Here is a 16135-nt window from a genome sequence, read left to right as displayed (position 1 = left end):
AAAAAACAGAATGAGCACTAACATCTCTCCAAGAAGGTAAATTTCTAGGTTTCTCACAGAAGAGTTAACATTTACTTGCATTGGTTAATCTCCAATTATTTTAAATTTAAAATTCTATCAATATTAAAATGCATTTACTTTTTTTCCTTCCTCAAACACCATATCCAGATATAATTCCTATCCCATGTAGTTTCTCCCCTAAAAATTTATCCAAACTGGTGTACTGTCCTGATCACCACAATTCATTAGAGACTCATTACTTCCATCAAATTTGCATATCCGTTGGATGACATATGTTAAAAAAATACTCATCTAAGCATCCTACCTCTTGATTCATCTTTGCTGGAATCCTTGTTCTGAGAACACTTTTCATTATCTTTAAACAAAATTGCTGGCACAAAAGCCTTTAAGTCGATGAGATTCTCATAGAAGTTTCTAGCGTCTTCGTCTTCCCAGATACCCCCCTCCAGGTCATATTCTCCAGGCTTTCCTGGTGTGAAAATATCAATACCAGGTCCATGCTCTGCAAAAATAGTGAAACCACAAGAGAGTTATTTACACAAGTTTCTCACCTTCTAAAGAGAGGCACCTTTAAAGATTCAAAAACCACCTCTAGAAACACGTTAACCTATTTATTACTGCCACTGTTTTCACTTAAATATTGCAACATACACTTCAAACCACTCTTAACAACCCAATCTTACTATTCGATACATCAATAAGCTATCTTAAAATTATACATTTGGCATTGATACTGCCTGTTTTCTACCAGAGTGAAAGTCAGATCAAGTAAAATCAAGAAGCACATTATGTGCTATTAGAAAGGAAAGCTGTAACAGACTTTAACCACATTAGCATAAAAAGTAATTGCTTTAAGCATGAACTGTACCTCCTACCTCACTGTATTTCAAAAACAGAATTTTAACAAGAATAATTTTAAATTTAGAGGTATTCAACAAATACGCTTTTTTAAGCTCTTATGTCCCTTCACTCCTCAAGAAGGACACAGCGAACTACAGGCCGGTCAGCCTCACCTCCATCCCAGGAAAGATGATGGAGCAACTAATTCTAGAGGTCTTCATTAAGCAAGTGGAGGAAAAGAAGGTTATCAGGAGCAGTCAACATGGATTCACCAAGGGGAAATCATGCTTGACCAATCTGATAGTTTTCTACGATGGCATGACTGGCTGGGTAGATGAAGGGAGAGCCGTGGATGCTGTCTACCTCAACTTCACCAGGGCTTTTGACACAGTCTCCCATTACATCCTCCTAGGGAAGCTCAGGAAGTGTGGGCTGGATGAGTTGTCAGTGAGGTGGATTGAGAACTGGCTGAATGGCAGAGCCCTGAATGTTGTCATCAGTGGCACAGAGTCTAGTTGGAGGACAGTAACTACTGGTGTCCCCCAGGGATCAGTAATTGGCCCAGTCTTCCTCAACTTCTTCATCAATGACCTGGATGAAGGGACAGAGCATACCCTCAGCAAGTCTGCTGATGACGCAAAACTGGGAAGAGTGGTGGATACCCCAGAAGGCTGTGCTGCCATTCAGCGTGACCTGGACAGGCTGGAAAGATGGGCAGAGAGGAACCTGATGAAGTTCAACAAGGGCAAGGGCAGGGTCCTGCACCTGGGGAGGAACAACCCCATGCATCAGTACAGGCTTGGGGCGGACCTGCTGGAGAGCAGCTCTGCAGAGAGGGACCTGGGTGTCCTGGTGGGCAACAAATTGACCATGAGCCAGCAGTGTGCCCTGGCTGCCAAGAAAGCTAATGGGATCCTGGGATGCATTAGGAGGAGCGTGGCCAGCAGGTTGAGGGAGGTTCTCCTTCCCCTCTACACTGCCCTAGTGAGGCCCCATCTGGAGTGCTCTTTCCAGTTCTGGGCTCCCCAGTTCAAGAAAGATGAGGAGCTACTGGAGAGAGTCCAGCGGAGGGCTACGAGGAAGATGAGGGCACTGGAGCATCTCTCCTACAAGGAGAGGCTGAGGGAGCAGCCTGAAGAAGAGAGGGCTGAGAGGGGACCTTAGAAATGCTTACAAATATCTCAAGGGTGGGTGTCAGGAGGATGGGGCCAGACTCTTTTCAGTGGTGCCCAGTGACAGGACAAGGGGCAACGGGCACAAACTGAGGCACAGGAAGTTCCAGCTGAACATGAGGAAGAACTTCTTCACTCTGAGGGTGATGGAGCCCTGGCACAGGCTGCCCAGGGAGGTTGTGGAGTCTCCTTCTCTAGAGATATTCAAGACCCGCCTGGACAAGGTCCTGTGCAGCCTGCTGTAGGTGACCCTGCTTTGGCAGGGGGGTTGGACATAGATGATCCCCAGAGGTCTCTTCCAACCCCCTCCATTCTGTAATTCTGTGAAGCTCAAGATCACTCAGACAAAAGGTACATTCATTATTTCAACAACATCTCTAACCCTAAAATTTGAGATTCATTAAGGCATTGAATAGCAGTTAAATGTTGTACTTCTCCTCAGGAGGTCAGAGGGTCACCTAGTCACTTGTCTACCTTAACAATATGTTCCTGTTCATCATGACCCAAAATACACTTCAAATTCATTTTTTAACAATATCAGATTTTAAAACTCTAATATATACAGTTCTTTAAATATTTAAAAAGGCAGTACATTAAATTGAAAGGATTAGTTTAAAAACATTTTTAATTTTCCATTTATTCCTGTATTACCTGAAACAAATCTAAATAGATATTACTTAAGTTATCGTAACTACACAGCATATACAGTAGTTATGGTTACATGTTAGGTTTAATTATTTTAATAAAAACATATGTATTGTTCATTTTTTATATCTTTAAGGGGGAAAATATAAAGAAGAAGAAATCAATGGGAAGAACACATTAGTAAGAGGGTATGTTTAGCTTTCCCACCACACAGACCCAAGCCAAGTCCGGCATCCTGTTTACTTGCTTTAGAAGACAGCCTACCCTCAGGTGTTGGCTTCTCTTGGGGAAGGTCAGGCATATTTTCATCCAAAAGATCGGCTAGAGATTGAGAATTTGCCAACAGCTTCTGATAGGACATTGCAAACTCCTCATATTGCTTGTGTCGATCTTCACTCAGCTCTCCTTTGGAGTGAAGTATGCGCCTATAAAAATCAAAGTTACTGTAAGACAACCTTTTTTTCTTCAAATACATATGAGTTACTCTGAACCACTACCAATTTCTCTGAGCAAAGCTAACCTTCCCTCTTCGAAGGAACTGCAAGAATTCTAGTTTAGATCACAATAGCAAGAATTTGAGCAACACTATTTTTTTTCCAGACAACCATACTGCATTACCAACTTCAATATCATTGAGGGTAGAACAGGAACAGAAGCTCTAACTTCAATGTCCAAAGAGAAAGACTAACTTATTTTTTTTTCCCATGATTGTCCTGTAACGGTCCTGCACTATGAAAAGACTTCTGTAGTAAATTAAAACATTCAACTTCCATGAAAGCTGGATAAAGTTGCTTTGCATCTGTAAGAATACACTTCCATGTTGTTCAAATTATTAAATCGGCAATCATCACCAAGAGGCTCAAAAAAATTGCACATCAAGACCAGCCCATTAATTTTCCAACAAATCAAGTTATTTCAAGGCTATCAGTCCAAATTAAGAGCAGTTACATTTGTTTATTCACTTGCTCTTTGTTTTCTTTTATGAAACTATCCATACGTATTTAAAATTTTCATTTTTAAAATTGAAATCTGTTGTCAAAAGCAACTTGCATTTGAAGGAACATAATCACTGCTTACAAGTGCACAGTAAAGCAGTTTCAGGATCACATGCAGAACAGTACAACTCAATTTTCTTACCAAACTATAATTAAGACCATTTTGGATTTTAGACAAAAATATCAAGACCTTTCAGGCCGGCTGAGCTGTCTGGGGGCCTACACCAGCAAAGGCACAAATGGGCTCAGATCAAACATGGACTTTCAAAGGGAAGCTGACAGAATGAGCTTGCCTAGCAATTTTCCACTTTGTTTTATAGCAGCTTGAACAACGCCAGTAACATTGGACTAACTAGCTGTAACCACTGAGGATGCACCCTCCACTGAATGAAAGCATCAGAAGATAAAGTTTGAAATCAGGTGCGAATGCCATAATTCCTAAACCAGTCTGCACCATTACATTATCATCAGGCTTTTATTAAGCTATAAGTATACAATCACATTCTTGACAAAAGACCCAAACATTTTATGGCATAAAAATTCTAAAACAGTTCAAGCAATGCAAGTTGAGGGATAACAATCTTGGCTTTTTTCAGTTCCAAGTTAATTGTAAAACAAAAGTCATCTTTCTACACAACATATAGACAGGGTGAGCAACAAAATCCCTATCTGCTCAGAATCAGAACTTGACACAGATGTCTTGCTAGAAGGCAAGAAGCAAGAACGCGAGCAAAAAATCTATTTCTTGTCCCTCTTACAAAAACACACCTATGTAACATGTGTTACCTGTTCCTGCAAAGTAGAGTAAGAAAAATAAATACATTAAATAACCACTGACAATTTATGCAGTGCAGTAGTTTAATCTGATTCAGGAAACATGTTAAGTGCCAATTCATGGCCTTTCCATGGAGACAGCTATCGATCAGGAACATATTTTAAGCTTAAAATGTACCAGCAGCCTCATAAACATGAGCACTGATGCTCTGAGTTATTATTAAAAACAAAAAAGCAAAGAGTTTCGGTTCTCAGTTCTGGTTACCAAAAGACAAGCGTTAACAAATTCAAGCAAGCTAAAGCATACTCAGCAAACTTTTAAAAGTACAATTCATTTCTGAATACAATTAAAAGTACCGCATACAGTACTTTTGAAGTACACTGAAGCATAAGAAGCTCCATCTGAACACGAGGAAGAACTGCTTTACTTTGAGGGTGACTAACAATGTGTGTCTAATAACGCCTTGATTTTACCTAAATGATTCAGCAGGTAACACGATACTACAGCACTGTTAATGTTAGCATATTAATTTTTGATTAAACTCAACCAATCTGTATAGCTTGAGTTACTCCACAGTCACTTTCCTGACACAGGTAAATTCCAGAAGGATTTGCCTGACAAAATATCATCACCTAAACATATGACACTGTTGATGCACAAGAGGGAACAGTTTGCTCCCTGTTCGCTTCACCAGTTCTGGAATAACAGGGGGGCTAAAAGCTGTTGCTATCAGCAAAGTGGATCAGGTTTCAAATACACAGAAGATCGTTTTTTCCAACAGGATCATTCCTTTTTTTTTAAAAAAAAACAAACAAAAACACAAAACACCCCCAAAAAACCCACAACATGTCACCACAATCACCTTTCATAAATCTGCAGTTTAGGAAGATTTCTACAGTATTCACCGGCTTCTTCCCAGGCAAGTTTTTGTCTTTGACCTCATGCCTTGCACATCCGCAGCATGCAAATGTCAAGCAGCTCTCTTGTCACAGACATGTTGTAAGCAAATAAAATCAGGCAGGAAAGTTTTTTTTGATGTCTTGTATCTTTACCAAAATTTATTCCCCAACTTTGAAAGCAGCTAAAATAAACATCTAAAAGTTCAGATAAATAATAAAATTATCTTAATCAAATTATAAACTATGCTTCTTCACATTCCTTCCCCAAAACAAAGCTTTGCACCCAAGTTCACAGGGATAAGTCAGACAAGGTGCATAAATGTTCTCTAGTCTGATCTATTCAAAGCAGGCTCAATGATGACATTGGACCAGGCTGCTCAGGGATCTACCCAGTCATTTTTATCCACTTGTGCAAGCAAACATTTCCCTCTCCTACATCACTTACGTTCTTTCTTCTTCATGGTTTCTTAACATTCTTCATACCTCTTGGATTTTTTTTTTTTTACTTTATTTGCTATCATGCAGACTTTGTAACACTCACTCATTGAAATCTCAGCCAGAACCAACGTGCCCAGGACCAATTGTAATTATGACAGTATAAAAGTTTATATTCATTAACTTTAAAGAAGAAACAAACCAACTAAGTCAATAACACACTTCAAAGTAATAAGGTACTTGTAAAAATAATGGTAGCTCCAAAGTCAGTTTATGGTCCTGCAGAATACACCACTTAGCTGACCGAGACCGGACAGGACTGCAGCACAACACCCATCAGCACACCGGATCCAAGTTTAAAGCCTTGGTTTGGGAACATCAAATTTGAATGTATTCCAAGCATACATTTGGCTCTTGTCTGATGTTCAGCCTTTTAGTTAAAACCTGTGCCTACACACAGTAACACATTCATTTCTATCTGCCTGGAATGCTTCCAAAAGCATTTAACAAAGCCCATGTTTTAAGACCAGCAGTTGGGTTTAGGCTGGCTCCAATAACAACAATTCAGGATGCTTTAAAGAAAAGCAAACAATTATTAAACAATGTGGTCATGGTAGAAATTAGATTATTCATATCTTAAAGGTGTGTATATTCATATGCTTCAATATTACTATTTCATATAGACATTTAAGAGGATTTGAATCAAATTGTCTCTACCCTTCAACATTTTAATATATAAAATTGGCCCTCATTGAAGTGTAAGGGACAGCTTGTTAGTCCAACCTAATTTTTCCTCCATACTGGTACACTAAAAAAGTAAACAAGCCAAAGCCATTGTGGCATATGCTCCGGTAGATACATGTGGGTGGAAAGGGAGAAATTAGATTGTGCCAACTGGAAAAGGACAGTACCAGCTGGGAAAGAAGCACTACTCTCAACCTGCTACGGGAACACCACCAAACTTAAGAGTTACATAGAAAAAAAGCTGAAGGTCAACCTCCATTTTCTTTAAAAGATAATCAAAGAGTGTTTGGTTTTTGTTTTAAGTATTCATAGCAAATTTAGAACTTTTTTTAGACACACTGCAGAATACACTTATTTTCTACACACCACTAACAGACTTTCTTTACAAACACTGCAACAAATCTAGGCATTTCATAAATAAACTATTTTTTCTCCACAAAAAGAAGCAACTTTCAAGTGTCACCTGTTTTGTCTTTCAATATTTTGTAGCTCCCTGTGGTCCCTTTTCAGGTGTTTGGTCAAAGACGTAAAGTATTCCTTCAACAGATTCTGGAAGGGCTGTTGTTTCTCTGGGCTAATTATCTCACTAGGAGGAAAGCTCAAGACAAACTTCTCTGCAACAGTTTTTACTTTCCTTGGTACCAAACCAGCAATGTCATCTCCACAGTGCCGACAAAAGCTGATAACCACAGAAACATGAGTGTGGGATTCTCGATCAGCGTTAATAATATTTTTAAGCTGCTCATAGATTAAAGACAGACCTTCCTTGTCAGTGAAAATCCCAACTATCGTCAATTCAGCAATGAAACGCAAATCAGTTCTTAACTTGGTAATGTTGGGAGTTTTCTCTTCTTTCCTTGCTTCAAAATGTTTTTTCCAAGCCTGAAGTAGCGAAGGCGCAAAATCAGCATAGCGCTGGTGAAAGAGGGAACACAAGTGCACAGCGCAGTTCACATCTGATATTTTTAGTTTGGCTTCCACAATAGAAGCTACTGCTTCTGCAATGTATTTGCTTAAATTCAGACTATTAAAGTCATGGGACAAGGAGTCCCTTTGTTGCTCTGTAATGGTTTTTAGCTTCTTAACAAAAGCCGTGTTCTTCTTCAAACTGGAATCTAGTCTGCTGAAGAAGTTTTCCTCAGGGCGATTGTCTGGTGCATTCTGGTTTTTGCTGCGAAGCTCTTTTCTTGCCTGATGGCGCTCCCAAGCCTCCTGATGGAGCTGATGTGCTTCCTCTTTTTCTCTAAGAGAAACAAAAATTAGACATTTTCATTACTGAACCTTACTTTCAGGTAAACAGTTCAAAGGAAAAAAAAGTCATAGTTGGAAACTCTCCAGTAGTTCTAAACACAATTTCCCCTTAATACTCTATCTTTAAATATTTAACAAGCTAATCCTAGAAAGCTAAACCATCTGCTTCATAAACTACTGCTTTACTTTTTTTTCTGCAAAAGGCAAATACTACTTGTTAAAAAATGAAATTTCTCAAATATTTCTATGCAGAACATATTTATCCAACAGATTTCTAAAATGTAAACATAAAACTCCATTTACTCCAGACAGAGATGATGTTCTTACAGAAGAGGACAACCTTTCAACAGGTTACTGTATTACACAGTTAGGGCAAATCTTTAATTCCCAGACTACTGAAATTAAACAAAAAATTTCAAATGGATGAAAGACATCTGTCCCAACTAGAATTCAGCTATGGCATTGCCTCAGTCTTAGAAAGTGACACATTTCAAACAAAAGAATGTCTGGACTCTTGGCTTTATTGGTCTAAAGATGCTATCTTCAACACTGTAGTACCTTTCGGTAACATACTAAGAAATACTGTCTTGGTAATATCACATATTAAACTGCCAGGTTACAATTGTATGTTTGCCATCTAGGTATCAGTTGTGCATGACTGATTAAAAGAAATTACAGCCATCCCTCAGAGTAGATTTGATCCTGTTATGGTCTGTGGACCTGTTAAGAGCCTGTATTCCCAGTTTTATGACGTTAACACTTCATCTTAAAAGAAACCATGCTTCTTTGTTCAAGAATAATTATGCATTACATGGTCACCACAGGAAGAACACTATCAAAACCCCATACTAGACTAAAGTAACAGAGATTGGAGGTGAAAACTCAAAACTACGTAGAAGTCATAAAGTACACTCAGCCAGCCACGTAAAATTTATAACACTGCATACAACTCATAATAAGTAACTCAAACAGCTCATCTTTTATAATTCTGCTCACAATCCTGATAGCAGGACTATGGCATTTGGCACAATCAAACCATTAAAAGACAACTTACTTCAGCTGAGCAGCTGCTTCTTCTTGTTTCTTCTTCTCTTCCTCCTCTTGCTTCTTTTTCTCCTCTTCTTCAAGTTTCTTTTTTTCTTCTTCTTCTTTCTTCTTTTGCTCTTCTTCTGCCTTTACTTTATCATCTTCTTTTTTCTTCCGCTCCTTGTCTTCCTTTTTTCTTTTATCCTCTTCCAGTTTTTTCTTTTTATCTTCAGGAACCTTTAAAGCCTCTCTCTTCATGCCAACCTTGACATCTTCTTTTGGCTTCTCCCGGGTGCTCACTGGCCGCCTTTCACCAAATTCTTTTTCTTTATTATTTAATAGAGATTCTTTTTCTTCCATATTTGCTGACTTTTTACGCTCAGCTGGCATTGTGTTACCCAGGCAAGTCTGCAGAATCACAGGAAAAGAAGTACTTTTAACTCGTTGTTGACATATTAAAGTCACTTTCACAGTCCACCCATACCCACTTAGTTCTTAATTAAGTAAAATAACTCACAAATGCCTGACTCATCAGAATAAAATACGCTTTTAAGGTAAGTTGTCTTGAACTAAAGAATGGACCTAACAACAGCTAAAAACTAATCATTTGGTTAAGTGTTATACTGTGAAGTTGTCTTCAGCATGAATTGTGAAGTAAAAGCATTTGAAGTTTCTACAACTTGAGGAATAGAAAATCTTGGAACATAAACAGAAGTTCAAGTGAAAAAAAATCCAAAACTGATGAAAGCAAAGTACCCTCAACTTAAAAATGAATAAAAATATTTATCAGCATGCACCTGCACCTCACTGACCTTTCTACACCTCTCCATAGAATACTCCCCTTTCCACTCCCTCTGCTTAGGATCATAGGATAATGCAGGTTAGACAGGACCTCAAGTGGTTCAACCTCCTGCTCAAAGCAGGGTCAACTATGAGGTCAGACAAGACTGCTCTAGGCTCCAGTCTCAGAAACCGCCAAGGAAGGAGACTGCACAACCTCTCCGGCCAACCTGCTCCAATACCTGACTGCCCTCATTGTGAAAAGGGATCACCTTGCTCCCCTCTTTCCTCACCCCTCCCAAGATTTCCCCAGTCATCTCAAGCACTCTCCAGTATAGCACAAGTACCAGCTGGAAAAGCATGCTGTGCTAAGATGTATGCACAAACCTCCCTGACAGCAGAACAAATGCAAATAATAGCAGAAAGGCTACAATTACGAACAGTTATTCAAGGCTCCAGTTTGCATCTCTTTCTACTCAACCAATGCTTTTCTGGAGACTTGTAGGAGCTTTAGCATCTTTGGGGTTTCTAGCCCTCCAAGCTTTAGTTTCATTTGGCTAAGGACCCAAAAGATAACAAATATTGAACAAAAAAGGATAGAATCACAGAATAATTTAGATTGGAAGGAAACTCTGAAGGTCACCTGGTTCACTGCCTTGCTCAAAGCACGTAAAATCAGATCAGGGACTTGGCTAGCTAAGTTCTGAGTATCTCCAAGGATGCAGATGCGACGGCCCCCTCTGGGTCCCTGTTCCAGTGCCTGAACAACCACACTGTGAAAAAGCTTTTCCTAATATCATTCTGGAATTTGCTATGCCACATTTGCTATGTGTCCATTTCCTCTCATCCTATCCCTGCACAGCTTTGACAAGACCCCAGTTCTGTCTTCTCTATACTCTCCCGTTAGGTTGTTGTAGACAGTAATTGGACTTCCCTCCTGCTTCTCAGCTATGAAGCAAGCCAGTTAGCCAGTTCTCTCAGCCGCTCTTCAGACATCATGTCCTCCAACCTCTCAACGATCTTGGTGGCCCTCCTGTGGACTTGTTCCAGCATGTCAATGTCTTTCTTGGAACAGAGAATCTACAACTGGGTGTGGTGTCTAGATACGGTCTTGTCAGTATCAAATAGAGGGGAAGACTCACCTTCCTCAACCTGCTGGGTAACTCTTGTTAGTACAGTCTAGAATGCAGCTGCCCTTAATGCAGGGGCATTCTGTCGACTCATGTCCAGGATCAGACAGGGCCAGACAGGACTGAAAGAGGCAATTAGAACTACCTAAGCCTTACTTACTTCAGACTAAACTACTTTCTTAAAACAAAAAGTCATTTTCACATATTCATGTGCTTCAAGTTAAATAGATATATAGGCAGGATGGATGGGACGTGCTTGCACACGATATCTCCTAAAGAACTATTGCTTAGTTTTTATCAATAACACCAGTTTGATTCCCAATTGCCACCCCTAACATTTTACTCAGACTGGATGACGAAAATATGCTAGATTCACATATTTCCTGCATCTACTCAAAGCGGGTAACATGATATTTGCATTCTGATCTAATGTAGAGTGCCCTTGGTATTATTTTTGATTATTTTTAAAGATACTTATAAATAAGACATGAGGCTAAAGAAAATCTGTTTCCAACTAAGCATACCACATTCCCTCTCCCAGCACCAAAACATAACATGACAGATTCAGATATTGACTATCCCACATGGAACGCTGCATTACAATTTAAGATCTTTGTCCAGGTCTTCTGAAGAAAAAACTGCAAAAATTCACAGTATATTCATACGCGGGCAGAGACAACTCAGCAACGGAGAACCTATTCAGGACTTGGCCTCTTTGACAGCAAGTGGCAACAGCACTAACAAATAAATGTTTCTGACACCAATTTATGGAAGCGAGACAAATCAAACCAGCATTGCTTAAACAAATACTAGCAAATTTGGCTCCCTAATGCATGCCTACAACCAAAACGTTTCCCAGCTCAACATCTCAGAACGACCTGGATTTCAAAAACACTGATCCACATCATCTTGAAACAGCATTATTATTAAATCAGTACTTAACAAAGAGGGGGCGGGGGGAATCAACAAAACCCAAACAACTACGCAGCCCGCCCCAAACCCCTTCATATTAAAGGTCTGAACTACTTTTTCCATCTCTGGAGGCCAGTTAAGTGGAACCTGTGCCTCACAGATCTATCCAGGAGATGCAAATCCTCTACATGTTCTGTTTCAAATTCAGCAGTTTATTAGTCTTTTCTCAGTAAGAATGCACACTGGAAAATCCATCAGTCTGAGACAGCTAAACTATCTCTCCCACCATTTTTAACAAAAGTTGTTTGAAAAGGAAGCTTTTAGCATTTAAACATCACCATATCTTATTAGGAAGGTTAGGTCCATTAGAACATTGCATGAGATTCTCCATTAACTGTATTCAAATGTTTTTCACCAAGTCTACTAAATAAAAAAAAAATTAGAGTAACACATTCATTAAAAAAAAGTGTTAGTTTACAATTTATTATTTTTCAGAATCTAAGTTTAAAAAGAAAACATTGGGAAAAAAAGGTTGCTTGATTAAAGAAATGCTGGAAAGACGCCGTAATTCCAATACTTCAGCTTTTGTCTTTATCCCCCACCTGTTGTTACTAGGGTAATTCAATTACAATTGGGAAGGAAAAAAAACCACAACAAAATATCCAGCTACACACCTAACTTTTAACAACACGGTCACTTACCAAAATTGTTACACCACTCAAACTCTTCCTAATTTTAGGAACTCAGAATTCTGTTTTAAAGACGTATCTGACACTTGCTCATATAAAAGCAAAATAGAGAAGATGGCATAAAAAGAAAAAGGATGGAGCGTAATCAGGCACATTGTGATTTCGACCACAAGGCAGAATTATCTGCTTTTTCCCCATGAATGCTGGTGACAAAACTCCCCCCTGACAACCCAGTCTGGAACAGATTTCTGTCCTGTATCACAGAATGCGTATGTTACAATGCTCCTGACTACCTGCTACATATCTAGCTCCTTATCTCGCAAACCCTTCCGATCCATACTGCCAGCTCATTTCTGTTTGCCAACCGCTGATGGCAGGAGGCAGCCAGCGCGGTTGCTGCCTCCGAGCTATACCCAGACCGATTCACCGGCCAGCACAGGAGTGTCAGCTAACAGCACAGACAAAACAGAACTGTCCACTGAGCCGATGCTACAGCCCTTCCCTCGGCAAGAATGTTGATTTAGACCCTGTTGCTTTTCCTCAGCTGACAGTTATCACAAGATCTGTGGAAAGTTTATGCCTTCAAAACATCTGCCTAATTGTTTAAAACTGGCAGAATGGTTCAAAAGTTGTGCGAAGCAGACAAAAAGGGAAACAGGCAGCAGGCTCACCTGGGTCTCATTTCCATAGGAAATGAGGCTAAAGATACACAGTATGGTCCAGATTAAGGGAATGGTAAGGAAACGTTAAGATATAATCAATTGTTAAGAGAACTTTTATTTAATACCTAATGTTTACGTGAATGTACTGATCAAAACGCAAGATAATGACATGAACTTCATAAGCCAGCAGATAGGAAGAACTGGCACTCACAGCTGAAAATCAGAAAGGACGGAGAAGGCAGATACAAGACAAGCGTTCCATATGCTTTTGGACTCTTGGCAGACCGTTTCTGTGGTGACATTTAGATGCTTTAACATTCTAACCTCTTAGTTTCATCACTTACACATGCTATTTTTCCAGAGGAAACTATTTTTTCTCAGTTTTTCCACTATTTGACCTACCTGAACTCAATCTTAGTTAAGAAACCTACTATCGTACCTGAATTTCTACCTAGTTTTTTTATACCAATCTCAGAATCTGGAAAACTGATGGGATTGTGTTCATGATACTCCAGGCTCAGAAACATAAGAAACAGGTCTTGAAATACACAGGCAACATTTAAGACAAAGCATCTCCGTATTTACTCTCAAGGAAACCAAAGGCTCATAAAAGGTAATCAGTATCACTAATCTCATCACCATTCAGAAATAAAGGCTAAGCATCAACACCTTGGCCTGATACGCTTAAATCCTCTCAAATCATTAAAAACAGCCTATTGTTACAGACTGTAGTACCACAAACGAGAATCCCAATCCTTGCAGACACAAGTATGCGGGGGAGAAAGACAGTGTTATTAAACTAAGAATATTCAGGTTTTTCACATTCTTTTTTACTGCTACTGGACATCAGCATTCCTTTACACAGCTGCTCTACTACGAAAGAAATAAGGGACACACAGAACGTAGGCAAGATGTCCCACTTCTGAATGGCTGAAAAACCTCAGCAACGAACTTTGTCATCGTTAGAAACGACACCACCCGAAAATTAAAAGTTGCAAGAACTGAAATGCAATTAAGCTTTCTATTAAAGGGAAGGAACATAAGAAAAATACCACATTCTATCAGAAGACAACAAACTCAGCCACAAGTTTTGAAAGATGAGCCACAGAGCCAGGCAGGGAATCAGGGAGCAGAGCAAGAAGCCCCCCCTACACGCTGGCAGGGAAGGCAGGCCTGCCGAACCAGCCGGGCATTTTCACTTTCGGTTCCATACATCCCGCAGAGAGCGTTTTCGCTGTCGGACCCGCAGCAATACGCTTCTCCCTGGGGAGAAGAGGCCTGCGGACCAGCCACTGGATACAGGCGGAGCGAGCGACTTCCCAGCCAACAGCCCCCCCTCCTCGCCTCCCCCAGCCCACGCAAGCAGGCTCCCCGGCAAGCCGGCCGCCTCCGAGAGCTCTGCCTTCCCCGCTCGCCTGAGGGAAAGGGGCAGCCCAGCCCAGCCCAGCCCAGCCCGGCCCGGCCCGGCCCGGCCCGGCCCGCCCTTCCCCTCACCCCCCGGCCCGGGACGCCTCAGCCCCCGAGGAGCGCTCGCCGCGCGCCGCCTCACGGCCCCCGCCCACCGCCAGGCCCCCGCCCTCCGTCCCGCCGCCTAACCCCCGGGCCCTCCTCCTCGCCCTCCGGGCCGCCCTCCCCAAGGAGCTGAGTGCCCCCCCCCCCCCGCCGCCGCCGCCGCCTGCTCGCTACCTCCGCACGGCGCGGACATCGACCCGGCCACCCGGCGAGCGCCGACTCCCCCGCCGCCGCCGCCGCCGCCGCCCCCTCCCCGGAGCGCGAGGCCCCCTCCCTCCTCTCCCCTCAGGCCGCCCAGCCGCCGCGCTCCCTGCCGGGCCGCCCGCCGCCCTGCCTGACCGACAGCGCCGCCCCGAGCGGACCCGCGGCCACCGCCCCGCCGAGCCCAGGCGCGAAGGGAAGCGCGGCGCCGCCTGCCCGCCCCGCCGCCGCGGCTCCGGCCGGCTGGGCGAACGGCGCGTCCCGGCGCGCGGGGGTCAGGCAGCGCGGAGGGCAGCGCCGGGCGGGGTCCTGACGGCGGGCGGCCCTGCTCGGGTTACCGGGCGGCTGCGGAGGCGGAAGTGGCGGGGAGGGGGGGGCTGGGGTGGATCGGCGGCGCCGTCCCTCACGGCGGGAGGGGGAACGGGCTCTCAACGGCGCTTCCGGGGGCGGGCACGGTTCGCCTTGTCGCCCCGTGTGACGTCACCGCCGTGACGCTTCTCGGGCTGCGAGGTGTCACGACACGGGGCGGCCTTCCCGAGGGGCCCGCGCGGGTGGGCCCCCGGCACGGCGCTGCCCGACCGGTCCTCCCCGTCACCGCCGTGACGTGCTGGCGATACCGGTGGCGTCATGCCAAGTTATGACGTGATCCGAGGACCTAAGGGGTGTTGCCCGTCGTGTGTGGGGTTGTTTTTTTCTTCGCAGCCGCAGCCTGGTGTCTCCCCGTCGGCCGGCGGCCCCGTCGGGGTCCCTGGCTGCAGGGCCTCTCGCGGGGGCAGCTCCGCGGCGCAGCACCGCCCGCTGCGCTGGGGACGGAATCACGGAGTGGTGGGGGCTGGAAGGGATCTCTGGGGAGCACCCGCTCCAACCCCCCTGCCGAAGCAGGGTCACCTACAGCAGGCTGCACAGGACCTTGTCCAGGCGGGTCTTGAATATCTCCAGAGAAGGAGGCTCCACAACCTCCCTGGGCAGCCTGTGCCAGGGCTCCATCACCCTCAGAGGGAAGAAGTTCCTCCTCATGTTCAGACGGAACTTCCTGTGCCTCAGTTTGTGCCCATTGCCCCTTGTCCTGTCGCTGGGCACCACTGAAAAGAGTCTGGCCCCATCCTCCTGACACCCACCCTTGAGATATTTATAAGCATTTATAAGGTCCCCTCGCAGCCTTCTCTTCTTCAGGCTGAACAAGCCCAGCTCCATCAGCCTCTCCTCGTAGGAGAGATGCTCCAGTCCCCTCACCATCCTTGTAGCCCTCCGCTGGACTCTCTCCAGTAGCTCCTCATCTTTCTTGAACTGGGGAGCCCAGAACTGGACACAGTACTCCAGATGGGGCCTCCCTAGGGCAGAGCACTGGGGGAAGAGAACCTCCCTCGACCTGCTGGCCACACTCCTCCTAATGCACCCCAGGATCCCATTGGTCTTCTTGGCAGCCAGGACACACTGCTGGCTCAT

General features: G+C 43.4%; 1 protein-coding gene across 1 annotated transcript in view; it reads right to left on the bottom strand.

Annotated features, from left to right (window-relative positions):
• UPF2 (UPF2 regulator of nonsense mediated mRNA decay) overlaps positions 1-14763 on the bottom strand; it is a 73212-nt gene extending 58449 nt beyond the window's left edge. The window contains exons 1-5 of the mRNA XM_075427623.1: positions 14663-14763; positions 8832-9211; positions 6990-7769; positions 2943-3103; positions 326-523 (exon numbers count right to left, since the gene is read on the bottom strand). Of these exons, the coding sequence (XP_075283738.1) occupies positions 326-523; positions 2943-3103; positions 6990-7769; positions 8832-9193 (1501 nt within the window). The 5' untranslated portion in view covers positions 9194-9211; positions 14663-14763. The remainder of the gene's footprint in view (positions 1-325; positions 524-2942; positions 3104-6989; positions 7770-8831; positions 9212-14662) is intronic.
• Positions 14764-16135: the final 1372 nt, after the last annotated feature.

Source organism: Opisthocomus hoazin, chromosome 8 (assembly GCF_030867145.1).
Source record: "Opisthocomus hoazin isolate bOpiHoa1 chromosome 8, bOpiHoa1.hap1, whole genome shotgun sequence".
Lineage (NCBI taxonomy): Eukaryota > Metazoa > Chordata > Aves > Opisthocomiformes > Opisthocomidae > Opisthocomus > Opisthocomus hoazin.
This window is presented reverse-complemented; position numbering and strand designations above follow the sequence as displayed.